This window comes from Cyprinodon tularosa, unplaced genomic scaffold (assembly GCF_016077235.1).
Source record: "Cyprinodon tularosa strain WSP-4 unplaced genomic scaffold, ASM1607723v1 ctg922, whole genome shotgun sequence".
Taxonomy (NCBI): domain Eukaryota; kingdom Metazoa; phylum Chordata; class Actinopteri; order Cyprinodontiformes; family Cyprinodontidae; genus Cyprinodon; species Cyprinodon tularosa.
The window spans coordinates 259,156-274,754 of NW_024039699.1; the positions used below are offsets into that span (position 1 = coordinate 259,156).

Below are 15,599 nucleotides of genomic sequence, written 5' to 3' on the forward strand. Positions count from 1 at the left end.
TGTGATCTTAACACAATGTTAGAAGAAGCTGATAAAACTGATCATTGTCGAGCAAAGCTCCTGCTCCAGGTGGATTATGGGTAACCGCATAAACATTTTTAGGTATTTCTTCCAAGTTTTCAAAGAAATGTTTAATAACTTTATCTGACTTTCACAATTAGAAACTCAGATTATAATCTGCTAATCTACATGTTCACCATGCGCCTATGAACTGGAATCTCAAATATTCTGCAGATAAATAATCTGGAAGATTGATCCACAACAATATTAGGCCATTTAATCAAATATAGAGAATTAATTAATGATGATGGTTTTATTCTTTTCTTAGATTATTATAAAGCATTTCATTCTTTAGAACATGGTGGAAGTTTAGAATTGTGAGAGTTACCCAGAGTTCACCAAGGTTGTTAATGGCAACTGCTTTACCTTCCAGCTTCTGCTGTTGCCAACACCCCATGTGATGTCATCAGTTTTTGTTGTTGCTAAGCAACAGACACAACAACCAAACGTGTTTGTGGCAGTAAGTTGCTACTTTAATCACATCTCACTTTCTGCTACTCAGCTGAAACTGCAACAGTTTGTCGGCCGTTGTTCAGACCACAGAAAACCCAACTTTAGCCTTTAGCTGCAAATGATTTATCTCTAAAGTTAGACCTCCTCTTTCAGATCCCTGTCTTCTTTTTCTCTGCTCAGATTTTAATCCACTTTATAAACAATCTGCATTACTGTAAGGAGATGGTCCCAGGAAGCTGAAGAAGCAAAACAGCCTTTAAGAAGGAAGACGGGGAATTAATGAGGAGAATAGAGAAGCAACTAAAGATCAGAGAAAGCAAGGAGGCAACGAGGAAGAGGCTGGAAAACAAGCAGAACATCATCAGAGATGAAGAAGATTTCAGATTTCCAGCTGAAGGATGATCAGACAGATGGAGGTCTGGAGGACAGAGCCAATCTTTCAAACCTGTTCCTTCCATTTTTAATCAAATTTGACTCATTACTGTTGGCTTCGGTTTAATGTTTCTAAATCTTTATTTCCCGTCATGTGCTCCATCCAATGCAGATCATTGGCTCCACCCGCATCTAGTGAAAGCTAGTGTGATTGGATGAGTCATAGAAGGCAAACACTCATTGGTTAGCTAAAGGAAACCATCAGAAGCAAGCAGGTGTTCTTCAAACTGCTAACGTGAATTGTCTATACCATGCTACAATGTGGGATTCAGAAAAAGATGTTGAAACGTCTGAAAGGTCGGACACAGGCGAGAGCGTATCGGGAGACGGAGACCAACCAGACCTCCCTCATCCTTGGACTTATCTCAGAGGATTTATAGAAATAGTCCAAAAATTATGCTTTGATTCATATAGCGGCATCTGGCTGTTTTTTTTAAAGGTTACTTTATTCTTTAAGTAGTTTTTGGAGCACATAGTTTTTCACTTTTACTTGAGTAAAGAGGTCAAGTTGATACTTCAACTTTTACCAGAGTGTTTTTAAACTGCAGTATCTATACTTCTACTGAAGTAACTAATGTGTGAACTTTGACTCCACTGGTATAGACCTACTGCCCTGACTTCTCTCATCACGAAGGTCCTAAAGAGACTTCTTAAACTGTTTATACGGCTGATTTAGAACAAAATGGATCAATCTCTGCCAGTAAGAGTCCCAGTCTCAACATTTACCATAATCAGCAAATTAATATCTCAATTTATTTGGCAACAAAAAAGACAAAGAATTAGACTTAAAACACCTCATTTACCCCAAAAACAGGGGTGCTTTATCTCCACCCAATTTAAAATTGTATTATTGGGCAGCGCAGTTATCAGCCACTGTGACTTGGATTGGAGGGGATGAGGAAGCAAGATGGCTTCAAATAGAACAGGGTGAAACTAAAGGTATACAATTATCTACTCTAGATATCAGAACTGTTAATAAAATGAAAATTGGAAATGAATGGAAATGAATGGAGTAGCTAAAAAAATCGGGTAAAACTAGTCTATATGATGGAAAAAATGGCCGCTTGTTTACAACTCGAAGTGGACAAGTTCAATCAAAGATGGCATTTGGTGAAATTATATTTTGGCTGCAGTGATTCTAATGGATCGCAATCTGCTCCGTCATCCGTATTACTGAGGTATGTATTTGAATATATATATGTATATAAATATATATATATATATATATATATATATATATATATATATATATATATATATATATATATATATATATATATATATATATATATATATATATATATATATATATATATATATATATGTATATATATATATATATATATATATATATATATATATATATATATATATATATATATATATATATATATATATATATAGATGTATGTATGTATACATGTAGGTGGGTATATATATTATATATATATAATTTTTTGCTGTTTGTTTACTGTATTTTTGGCCTGTGGATGAGCACCCTGGAGGGGAGGGGGAGGGGTGTGGGTTTGTGTGTATCTATGTGTACATATGGTAGTATGTATGTGTACATATGGTAGTATCTATGTGTACATATGGTAGTATCTATGTGTACATATGGTAGTATCTATGTGTACATATGGTAGTATGTATGTGTACATATGGTAGTATCTATGTGTACATATGGTAGTATCTATGTGTACATATGGTAGTATCTATGTGTACATATGGTAGTATGTATGTGTACATATGGTGGTATCTATGTGTACATATGGTAGTATGTATGTGTACATATGGTAGTATGTATGTGTACATATGGTAGTATCTATGTGTACATATGGTAGTATGTATGTGTACATATGGTAGTATCTATGTGTACATATGGTAGTATCTATGTGTACATATGGTAGTATGTATGTGTACATATGGTAGTATCTATGTGTACATATGGTAGTATCTATGTGTACATATGGTAGTATGTATGTGTACATATGGTAGTATCTATGTGTACATATGGTAGTATGTATGTGTACATATGGTAGTATCTATGTGTACATATGGTAGTATCTATGTGTACATATGGTAGTATCTATGTGTACATATGGTAGTATCTATGTGTACATATGGTAGTATGTATGTGTACATATGGTAGTATCTATGTGTACATATGGTAGTATCTATGTGTACATATGGTAGTATCTATGTGTACATATGGTAGTATGTATGTGTACATATGGTGGTATCTATGTGTACATATGGTAGTATGTATGTGTACATATGGTAGTATCTATGTGTACATATGGTAGTATGTATGTGTACATATGGTAGTATCTATGTGTACATATGGTAGTATGTATGTGTACATATGGTGGTATCTATGTGTACATATGGTAGTATGTACACTATATTGCCAAAAGTATTTGCTCACCCATCCAAATTATTGGAATCAGGTGTTCCAATCACTTCCATGGCCACAGGTGTATAAATTCAAGCACCTAGGCATGCAGACTGTTTTTACAAACATTTGTGAAAGAATGGGTCGCTCTCAGGAGCTCAGTGAATTCCAGCGTGGAACTGTGATAGGATGCCACCTGTGCAACAAATCCAGTCGTGAAATTTCCTCGCTCCTAAATATTCCACAGTCAACTGTCAGCTGTATTATAAGAAAATGGAAGTGTTTGGGAACGACAGCAACTCAGCCACGAAGTGGTAGGCCACGTAAACTGACGGAGCGGGGTCAGCGGATGCTGACGCGCATAGTGCGAAGAGGTCGCCAACTTTCTGCAGAGTCAATCACTACAGACCTCCAAACTTCATGTGGCCTTCAGATTAGCTCAAGAACAGTGCGCAGAGAGCTTCATGGAATGGGTTTCCATGGTCGAGCAGCTGCATCCAAGCCATACATCACCAAGTGCAATGCAAAGCGTCGGATGCGGTGGTGTAAAGCACGCCGCCACTGGACTCTAGAGCAGTGGAGACGCGTTCTCTGGAGTGACGAATCGCGCTTCTCCATCTGGCAATCTGATGGACGGGTCTGGGTTTGGCGGTTGCCAGGAGAACGGTACTTGTCTGACTGCATTGTGCCAAGTGTAAAGTTTGGTGGAGGGGGGATTATGGTGTGGGGTTGTTTTTCAGGAGCTGGGCTTGGCCCCTTAGTTCCAGTGAAAGGAACTCTGAATGCTTCAGCATACCAAGACATTTTGGACAATTCCATGCTCCCAACTTTGTGGGAACAGTTTGGAGCTGGCCCCTTCCTCTTCCAACATGACTGTGCACCAGTGCACAAAGCAAGGTCCATAAAGACATGGATGACAGAGTCTGGTGTGGATGAACTTGACTGGCCTGCACAGAGTCCTGACCTCAACCCGATAGAACACCTTTGGGATGAATTAGAGCGGAGACTGAGAGCCAGGCCTTCTCGTCCAACATCAGTGTGCAACCTCACAAATGCGCTTCTGGAAGAATGGTCAAAAATTCCCATAAACACACTCCTAAACCTTGTGGACAGCCTTCCCAGAAGAGTTGAAGCTGTTCTAGCTGCAAAGGGTGGACCGACGTCATATTGAACCCTATGGATTAGGAACGGGATGTCACTTAAGCTCATATGTGAGTCAAGGCAGGTGAGCAAATACTTTTGGCAATATAGTGTATGTGTACATATGGTAGTATCTATGTGTACATATGGTAGTATGTATGTGTACATATGGTAGTATCTATGTGTACATATGGTAGTATGTATGTGTACATATGGTAGTATCTATGTGTACATATGGTAGTATCTATGTGTACATATGGTAGTATCTATGTGTACATATGGTAGTATGTATGTGTACATATGGTAGTATCTATGTGTACATATGGTAGTATCTATGTGTACATATGGTAGTATCTATGTGTACATATGGTAGTATGTATGTGTACATATGGTGGTATCTATGTGTACATATGGTAGTATGTATGTGTACATATGGTAGTATGTATGTGTACATATGGTAGTATCTATGTGTACATATGGTAGTATGTATGTGTACATATGGTAGTATCTATGTGTACATATGGTAGTATCTATGTGTACATATGGTAGTATGTATGTGTACATATGGTAGTATCTATGTGTACATATGGTAGTATCTATGTGTACATATGGTAGTATGTATGTGTACATATGGTAGTATCTATGTGTACATATGGTAGTATCTATGTGTACATATGGTAGTATCTATGTGTACATATGGTAGTATCTATGTGTACATATGGTAGTATCTATGTGTACATATGGTAGTATGTATGTGTACATATGGTAGTATCTATGTGTACATATGGTAGTATGTATGTGTACATATGGTAGTATCTATGTGTACATATGGTAGTATCTATGTGTACATATGGTAGTATGTATGTGTACATATGGTAGTATGTATGTGTACATATGGTAGTATCTATGTGTACATATGGTAGTATGTATGTGTACATATGGTAGTATCTATGTGTACATATGGTAGTATCTATGTGTACATATGGTAGTATCTATGTGTACATATGGTAGTATCTATGTGTACATATGGTAGTATGTATGTGTACATATGGTAGTATCTATGTGTACATATGGTAGTATCTATGTGTACATATGGTAGTATCTATGTGTACATATGGTAGTATGTATGTGTACATATGGTAGTATCTATGTGTACATATGGTAGTATCTATGTGTACATATGGTAGTATCTATGTGTACATATGGTAGTATCTATGTGTACATATGGTAGTATCTAAGTGTACATATGGTAGTATGTATGTGTACATATGGTAGTATGTATGTGTACATATGGTAGTATGTATGTCTACATATGGTAGTATCTATGTGTACATATGGTAGTATCTAAGTGTACATATGGTAGTATGTATGTGTACATATGGTAGTATGTATGTGTACATATGGTAGTATGTATGTGTACATATGGTAGTATCTATGTGTACATATGGTAGTATCTATGTGTACATATGGTAGTATCTATGTGTACATATGGTAGTATCTATGTGTACATATGGTAGTATTATGTGTACATATGTAGTATGTATGTTGTACATATGGTAGTATCTATGTGTACATATGGTAGTATCTATGTGTACATATGGTAGTATCTATGTGTACATATGGTAGTATCTATGTGTACATATGGTAGTATCTATGTGTACATATGGTAGTATCTATGTGTACATATGGTAGTATCTATGTGTACATATGGTAGTATCTATGTGTACATATGGTAGTATGTATGTGTACATATGGTAGTATCTATGTGTACATATGGTAGTATCTATGTGTACATATGGTAGTATCTATGTGTACATATGGTAGTATGTATGTGTACATATGGTAGTATCTATGTGTACATATGGTAGTATCTATGTGTACATATGGTAGTATCTATGTGTACATATGGTAGTATCTATGTGTACATATGGTAGTAATGTATGTGTACATATGGTAGTATCTATGTGTACATATGGTAGTATCTATGTGTACATATTGTAGTATCTATGTGTACATATGGTAGTATCTATGTGTACATATGGTAGTATCTATGTGTACATATGGTAGTATCTATGTGTACATATGGTAGTATGTATGTGTACATATGGTAGTATGTATGTGTACATATGGTAGTATCTATGTGTACATATGGTAGTATCTATGTGTACATATGGTAGTATCTATGTGTACATATGGTAGTATCTATGTGTACATATGGTAGTATGTATGTGTACATATGGTAGTATCTATGTGTACATATGGTAGTATCTATGTGTACATATGGTAGTATCTATGTGTACATATGGTAGTATCTATGTGTACATATGGTAGTATCTATGTGTACATATGGTAGTATCTATGTGAACATATGGTAGTATCTATGTGTACATATGGTAGTATGTATGTGTACATATGGTAGTATGTATGTGTACATATGGTAGTATCTATGTGTACATATGGTAGTATCTATGTGTACATATGGTAGTATCTATGTGTACATATGGTAGTATGTATGTGTACATATGGTAGTATCTATGTGTACATATGGTAGTATGTATGTGTACATATGGTAGTATGTATGTGTACATATGGTAGTATCTATGTGTACATATGGTAGTATCTATGTGTACATATGGTAGTATCTATGTGTACATATGGTAGTATCTATGTGTACATATGGTAGTATGTATGTGTACATATGGTAGTATCTATGTGTACATATGGTAGTATCTATGTGTACATATGGTAGTATCTATGTGTACATATGGTAGTATCTATGTGTACATATGGTAGTATCTATGTGTACATATGGTAGTATCTATGTGTACATATGGTAGTATGTATGTGTACATATGGTAGTATGTATGTGTACATATGGTAGTATCTATGTGTACATATGGTAGTATCTATGTGTACATATGGTAGTATCTATGTGTACATATGGTAGTATGTATGTGTACATATGGTAGTATCTATGTGTACATATGGTAGTATGTATGTGTACATATGGTAGTATGTATGTGTACATATGGTAGTATGTATGTGTACATATGGTAGTATCTATGTGTACATATGCTAGTATGTATGTGTACATATGCTAGTATGTATGTGTACATATGGTAGTATGTATGTGTACATATGCTAGTATGTATGTGTACATATGCTAGTATCTATGTGTACATATGCTAGTATGTATGTGTACATATGGTAGTATCTATGTGTACATATGCTAGTATGTATGTGTACATATGGTAGTATGTATGTGTACATATGGTAGTATCTATGTGTACATATGGTAGTATCTATGTGTACATATGGTAGTATCTATGTGTACATATGGTAGTATCTATGTGTACATATGGTAGTATCTATGTGTACATATGGTAGTATCTATGTGTACATATGGTAGTATGTATGTGTACATATGGTAGTATCTATGTGTACATATGGTAGTATCTATGTGTACATATGGTAGTATCTATGTGTACATATGGTAGTATCTATGTGTACATATGGTAGTATGTATGTGTACATATGGTAGTATCTATGTGTACATATGGTAGTATCTATGTGTACATATGGTAGTATCTATGTGTACATATGGTAGTATCTATGTGTACATATGGTAGTATGTATGTGTACATATGGTAGTATGTATGTGTACATATGGTAGTATGTATGTGCAGTTCTCTCTTGTAGCGTATTCAAAGTTTCAGGTGGTTTATCGTGCTGCATTTATGTTGTAATATTGATGTATATGTGGCATCAGTATTTCTGTTATTGATCTCATTGCTCTTGGCTCAGGAAACGTTCTTTATTTGTGAAAAGTTCATGAAAATAAAAAGTTCCAAAAAAAAAAAGAACAAAATGCATCATCCATCATTTTTTCCTATCTGTAATTTTCTGTTTTTCAGATGTGAGCCATTTCTCTGAGAGCTCCAGAGTGATTTGGGAGTCTTCAGTCCGTCAGGGAGGGGCAGGGTTATCAAACCTATGGGGTCTGAGTGTTGGGCTCAGTTTTCCTCCACCAGATGGCAGCAGTGAGCAGCTGGCTGAATAAGGAGGTCTAGGTGTCTTCAAGCCACCTCATCATCTGGAGCTTCCAGTCCCTCCTCACCTGAGTGATGTCACCCAGTGGCCTCAGATTCTAAACCTTTGTTCTCCTCTGAGGAGGTCCAGTTCCTCTGGTTCCTGTCATCACCTCCAGCAAACTGCTCCTGTCTCCACCTGGTTTCTCAGTCCTGTCAATCAGGAACCTGCTCATTCTCCAACTCTCCTGCAATTAAAGCGGTTTGGAAAACCAGGCAGCCCTCTGGAAAAGCTGACATCAGACTCAGCTCCTCCCTCCTTGTTCACGCCATCCGTCCTTTAAGTCTCAAGATTTCTGCTGAACATTCAAAGTCCAAACCAACGGTGGAAACTTCCAGATGCTCCGGATCCAAACTTTATCCTCTAATGCTGATTTCTAAAAACCAAGCGATATTTCTCTTTCTTCCATTTTCTGTCATCAATGAGGCTCAGCCAAGGAGAGGAGCCTCCTTCGTTCCTCCTGCCAGTGTCAGAACCATCCGGACCCGATGGACTCCTTTCTGGATCCTTGTTTCCCCGAGCAAAGCAGACCTCTGCTGTCCAGCCTGGACCCACAGAGGATGGTTTGATCCAATATGGACCAGAAAGCTCTTTACCACAGCTGCACAAAAGTTATTAACCAACGACACCTTCAGAACCGGCCGGTCTGCATCTGGACTGAAAGACTTCAGAATAAACCACCTCAGTGGAGGACTTTATACAAGCCTCCAATTAAAAAACCAACTGCTGATCTCCAATGGAGGGTTTCACACGGCGCCATCGCCACAAACTGGTTTTTATCGGTTAAAACAGTGTCCTTTCTGCGGTCTGTCTGAAAATGTCTTTCACGTTTTTATGGAATGAACAAGACTAAAGACTAGCTTTAGCCTTTTAAATAGTGTTTTTAGTCTTTATGGGATGGTTTTTACACTCTTTTTAGAGGAGGAGTTTCCCAAAATAGAAGCAATAAACCAATGGCTGACTTTTGAATATTTTAATCAGTGAAGCAAAGATGGCCGTTTACCTGTGCCGCAGAGTCAGACTGCAGGAGGGAGCTCACCTTGATGCCGTGGCTCTGAGGTTAAAGCCACAATAAGGCTGGAGTTTAACTTCCATTCAGAACATGGAGGATTTAATCATCTGTGGGGTTTTAACAACATTTAATGTTCTGTGTCAGATGATGAACTACAATTTAACAAGATCCCATTTAATGAGTTTTAGCTGACACTTGTTTTACGTCAATTGTTTATTACGTGCCTCCCTGATTTCTCTGTTGTCAGTCTGAAAACAGCCTCTGCTGGTAGACTGTTCTTATCCACCTCGTTTATTGGATAAATGGTTAAGAGGAATTAATAATAAAAACAGTGCTTCTGTCCAGCTTGAGTAGCGTGCCAGACATGTACTGGGAGAACGTGTTAACTCCACCACAGAGACATCAGGCCAGGAATCGAACCCGGGACCCTTTGGCTGCAGAGTTCCAGCGCTACAGACTGCAGCTCCATACTGCCATGAAACATAGAGGAGAAATCAGTATCTAAATAATGATAATTAGATAATAATAATGATAAACAGAGATTGGTGGATTTCACTCATTCTATCTTTGCTAAGTGAGAACATTTCATCATAGGGTCATTATTGCACCGTAATCAGCCCTGTTCTGATCCAGCAGCGTTCGTTCCTCCTTAATTACAACAATGGAAATTAGTCAGAGTCAAAACTAATAACAGACACTTTGGTTAAACAGTAACATGTTATGAATAAACCTGAGAAAGAATCTGGTTTGTTATAGAAGAAGCTCTGCTGGTCTACAAACACCATCCTGCAGAGAATGATGCGGCCTTCAAGGTGAAACAGGCTGAGTGAAAACTTATAGAGAGTAAAGAGGATAAATTAATATATAATAGAAGAGAAATCTAAATTTTCCAACCACACCTGTACATCATTCTACATCCATCACTAGGATCTAAGATAGAAATAGTTATATTTCTATATTCATAAATGGATTTCTTTGGTGCCAATGATGGGAGTGAATATCTCCTGCCTGCACCTCCTGGAGGAGCGAATCCTGCAGAGTCGCTGCAATCAGCTGGTTTTCCTTTGGTGGAAAACTTTATAACCTTTAATCTGACTGGATGATCTGGGTGAATTATCTCTATAAAGGGATGACAGGATGGGAATTAGAGCTATAGAAATATACTAGAATGAAACATGTTTAAAGATTGATCTAAATCTTAAATGAACATTCATGTTTTTATGTTTAAATGTGAAAACGATGATTTTTAGGCTCCTTTCCAGTGTTTCTGCCTCCGTCTGTGGAAATAGCTCCACTGGGAACTAAGACCCACCCTTCTTACCCCCTCCTTCCACCCCTCTCTGCTCAGACATTTCTATTCCTGGTTGATTATTTTATTCTGTACAGCGTCTGAGCTGCTGTTAGTAAAAAGTGTTTTATGAATAAATGTTTGATTTTTCCAGAATTGTGTTCTTGAACCAGGCGCTCAGATTGTTCTGAATTTAAGTGCTAATTTAAAAAACTTTAATCATATTATTATCATCCAGCTGCTTTCCAAACATCCAAACCACTGATATATCTAATTTTTTTTTCCCGCTATATTTGATGTTAAAATGTTGGAGATAAATTCAGCCGTTATTTGCTGCTTGTTGAAGAACATTTAACGACCAAAACCAATGAATGGGTTCAAATCTTCAGCAATGCAGGACGGTAATATGAATAGATAGATACTTTATTATATATATTTGTTCCCAAATAAATGACTTTTATACTTTTAGCAAAACATTGTAAAGTTGTTTTTTTTTACTTTCTGTTAGAAAAAAAAACATTTAAGTCTAAACCTTCAGCGATATAAATCCATTACAGTAACTTAGGCTGGTAAATGTAATAGATTACAATAAATCACAGTAGAGATAGCTAATATAGATTTCCTACCTTGGTTTTTGCTGCAGAATACTTTAAACTTTAAAATAAAGTAGAATAAATCTAATATCTAATTTATTGCAGAGCAGAAAAACAAACCGCAGTTGTTGTTTTTTTAAACTTTATTAAACAGAAACATTTATTTCAAATTTTAAAGAAGGAATCTCAACTTTTCATTCTTACAAAAAAAAGACAAAATAACAGTTATATACAGGAGATCAACTTAACATGTGCAACGGAAATAAATAAAAGATTAGATAAACAGGCATTTACAACCAATAGAAGCAAAACTAAGCCAGTTTCCAAAAGTATAAAAACATGAAACATATGAAGGTTTTAAAATCAACAATTAACAAAGAATCATTCTGCAGCGAGGTACTTCCTGGCATCACCTTAACTTTAGCATTTTGTCAGAAACTGTGACATTACGTCACTATAAAGTTTTGATTTATTTGTCCATATTTGTCAGCTAACAGAGATAAAGATTAATAGAAGATTTTAAGTTCGTTTTAGAAACTTAATAATGAAAGTTTTTGATTTTTCCATTTACATACATGTATACGATCTCTTCACCTAATTTTAAATTGCACTTCTTTTACTTTCGCCATTTTAAATATTTAAAAAATGTTTCTATGTTACCTGAATTATTCGAGTTTTTGTCCGTGCAGTAAAATGATTAAATGTTTTACATTTAAACGCTGTCCTGATAAAATGGTTCTCACATTTTTATCTCTAATAAATTTTCACCGCACCGGTTTTAAATCTCATCATATCTCGCGGTGCTTCCTCGCCACCAGGGGCGCTGTAGGATCAGCGCGGTGCCCAGCAGACCGTTAGTTAATTCCTCCCTCTTCCTGTCAGCAGTCCTTCCGGTTTGACCGCCATCATAGACAGCAGGTAGGTCCCTGATATCTGACCAGAATCTGCTTTAAATCTTAACCATCCCTCCAGTTTGTCATTTGTTTTTCGGTTCTAATAAACAAGTTAAATCTGTATTATTTTCCTGAGTTATTTTGATCCGCAACAATTTGGAAGTTAAAGGATTTTAGCGCTGTACTTGTTAGCGCTATGTTATGCTAACGCACCGGGGAGCTAGTCTTTATGATAGAGCTGCTAGAGTGAATTAAACAACTGAAAACCAAGCTTTACAGGTGTTTTATTAAACGTTGAAGAGTAAATGTTTAATCGTCGGGCCTGGAAATGAACTTTGTGTAGTTTAGTGTTTAGTTAGGACCGGCCTGTTAGCGGTGCTAGCTGTGTCCCAGGCTGACTGGAGGAGCAGGTCAGGGGCTTCATCCATGGCTGATAGTAGCTGATTCTCTCCTGCAGACATGGCTATCCGCTACCCGATGGCCGTCGGCCTTAATAAGGGCCACCCAGTTACCAAGAACGTGACCGCTCCAAAGCACAGCCGCAGGCGCGGGGTGAGTATCTGCTGCTCTGCACCAACAGGCTCAGACCATAGAGCAGACGATTGACAGTGATGGCTGATCTGTTCCTCTGCAGCGTTTGACCAAACACAGCAAGTTTGTTCGTGACATGATCCGTGAAGTGTGCGGCTTTGCTCCGTATGAGAGGCGAGCCATGGAGCTGCTGAAGGTCTCCAAGGACAAGAGGGCTCTGAAGTTCATCAAGAAGAGGGTAAGAGGGGGGGGGTTGTTGCTCAGACATGACAGCAGAGCGGCTGTATCTGTGTTTATTGTGAATGTGGTTCCTTCCACGGTCCCAGAGGATCTGCATCCTCAGCCATGAGCTACACTCTGACCTTATAGACGGCATCTGTAGATTAATTGGTTAATTCGGTGGTGTTAGACCTTAGCTGTCAGCTGGATCCCATCAGGGTTCTGCTGGGGGCCACTCTTTCAGTCTGAGAGGTATTTAAATGGGAACACCAGTGTTTTTTCCATTGTTTCCTTGATTTTCCGTTATTCCATCATGTTCTACTCTCCCATCTGAGTTTAGTGTCACTTGGAGTCGTTCTGAAGATATTCCGTTAGGTTATATCCAGTAACGTCTTCCTATGAGCAACGACTTGAAGGCACAAACTAAACTGTTCATCATCTATTCTTTATGGTACGCCAGCATTCAGAACATGGAGGCCAATCACTAGCCCCCAGACATCCGCCGTTAGATGTTTTTATATTTTTATAATCAAAGCGGTGTGTGTATGACGTCATCCGTGCGGCGGACTGTAGTATTGACAGGCAGCCCGGGCCACAGGCAGCTACGCTCTACCCCTTCTATTCATTCTAGCTAATCTGAATGGCTCATCTGGAGAGCGAGATCATCTGTGGTAGCAGCACTAGACATCTTCCAGGCATGAGAGGAAAACTAGCAGCAGTTCAGCGGACAGGATGGATGAACGGTAGCCGGCACGCGCTGATGATGTCACACACACTCTACTTTGTTTTAAAAGATAAAAAAATCTATCTGCGGATGTCTGCGCTCCCCTTTAAGTCGTGGAACGTCTAAATTAACTGATCCAGTGGAGAAACGACCTTCTGGGTGCTTGGTTGTTACCATAGTGATGAAGCCCCCCTCCTCCAGCTGCTCATCACTGTTTCCTAGCCTGCTGCTTCAGTCCACTGGTCTGGTTGTTTTCTGGAGTTTTTAGCTGCTGTGAGACGGTACTGCTCTGATCTCTGCATCCCAGCCTGGTGGGACAGAAGCATCCATGGTCTCCCAGATGTTAACGCTGTAGAAGAGAACAGCAACTTTGGCATCATCTAAAAGCTGTGGGAGCAGATTAGAAATGTTCTGATACTGGGAACCAGTATTAAAGATGACTGGGAGCAGTTTCACAGGGAGAAGAGGGAAGCAGCCTTCAGAGGACCGGTTCTGGAGGCATTATGAGCTATCAGCAGACGGCGCCGACGGGCCGTGTCCATCGGGGGACGGTGCCGATGGTCAGGGTCCAGGGTGCACCTCCTTCCTCTGAGATCAGAGCTTCCTAACCCGTCGTCTTCAGTCTGTTCTTTTCTTCTGATGGGATCCACTTTGGGACGTGAATAACAGCCCCTCAGGATGATGCTGCCACTGCCCTGCTTCAAAGCACGATCACTGAGGTTCTGGTTCCATGGTGGTGGTTCTTCCATCCCTGTTGATGCCAGGCAACATCAGCATCTTCTCAGGGAGGTCAGCTTTGGTTCTGGACTCCTGAGCAGCTGCAGGTGGAGGTTCCCTTTGGGCCGACCCGCTTTGATCCATGTTCCACAGGCAGCCGGGGGTCCTGGGCTGTAAGCTCAGCCCAGAGGCTAGATGCCTGAAGCAGTGAAGGTCATAATGTTGGGAACCTGTTCTATGAAGCAGGAGCTGAACGGCTCAGTGATCCTGAGCCAAAGCTACAGTCTGATGAATAAATTCAGAACCAATCATTCATGATGATGTTGTTTTTCAGATCGGCACACACATCCGGGCCAAGAGGAAGAGGGAGGAGCTGAGCAACGTCCTGGCAGCCATGAGGAAGGCTGCTGCCAAGAAAGAGTAGACTGGCCCCTAATAAAGCTTGTTTGGTCAAACTTCTGCCTCTGTCTGTTTCTCTGAACCGCGGTCCGATTGGGTCGGAGGAAAGGCCTGAATCACACCTTCATCGTCAGGGACGCTGTGATTGGCCGGCTGTCCCAGATGGCCTTTTAAACTTCCCAGCTAACCGCAGGTTATGATCAGTGTGCTGTGAAGGTCCTGACATCATCATCATCCGGACTCGGTGCGACGGGCAGCAGGCTGGGTCCTACAGGAGATATGAAACTTTATTGATCTGACGTCAGAGAAAGTCACTGACCTGCTCAGTTCCACCTTCAGGTGACCTCCTGTCATGGACTGAGGAGGAAGCTGCTCTCTGATGGAGCCTGAAGCTTCTCTGCTGCAGAAGAGTCTAGTTTGCAGAATTATTTGTTCTATCCACCATGTTAGCAGCGCAGCTCCTCTGATGGTTCAAAGGTCTGCAGACCAACTGGGAGCAAAATGTTAGTTATTTTAGTACAGTTAAAGGATAAATGTCCCATTAATGAGGTCCTCGGCTGCAGCCACGGGTTTTATATTGACCACTTCAAAGACTGCAGGAGAACTTCCTGTGACATCATGGCCTTTACCATGGCAACCACTCAACAGGCTTTGATT

At 39.1% G+C, this 15,599-nt stretch overlaps 1 protein-coding gene across 1 annotated transcript; it reads left to right on the top strand.

Moving 5' to 3' along the window:
• The first annotated feature begins 12,249 nt into the window (after positions 1-12,249).
• rpl36 (ribosomal protein L36) lies at positions 12,250-14,998 on the top strand. The gene is made up of 4 exons (XM_038274618.1): positions 12,250-12,377; positions 12,810-12,904; positions 12,987-13,121; positions 14,878-14,998. The coding sequence occupies exons 2-4, from the start codon at positions 12,812-12,814 to the stop codon at positions 14,965-14,967; spliced, it is 318 nt and encodes a 105-aa protein (XP_038130546.1). The 5' UTR covers positions 12,250-12,377; positions 12,810-12,811; the 3' UTR covers positions 14,968-14,998.
• Positions 14,999-15,599: the final 601 nt, after the last annotated feature.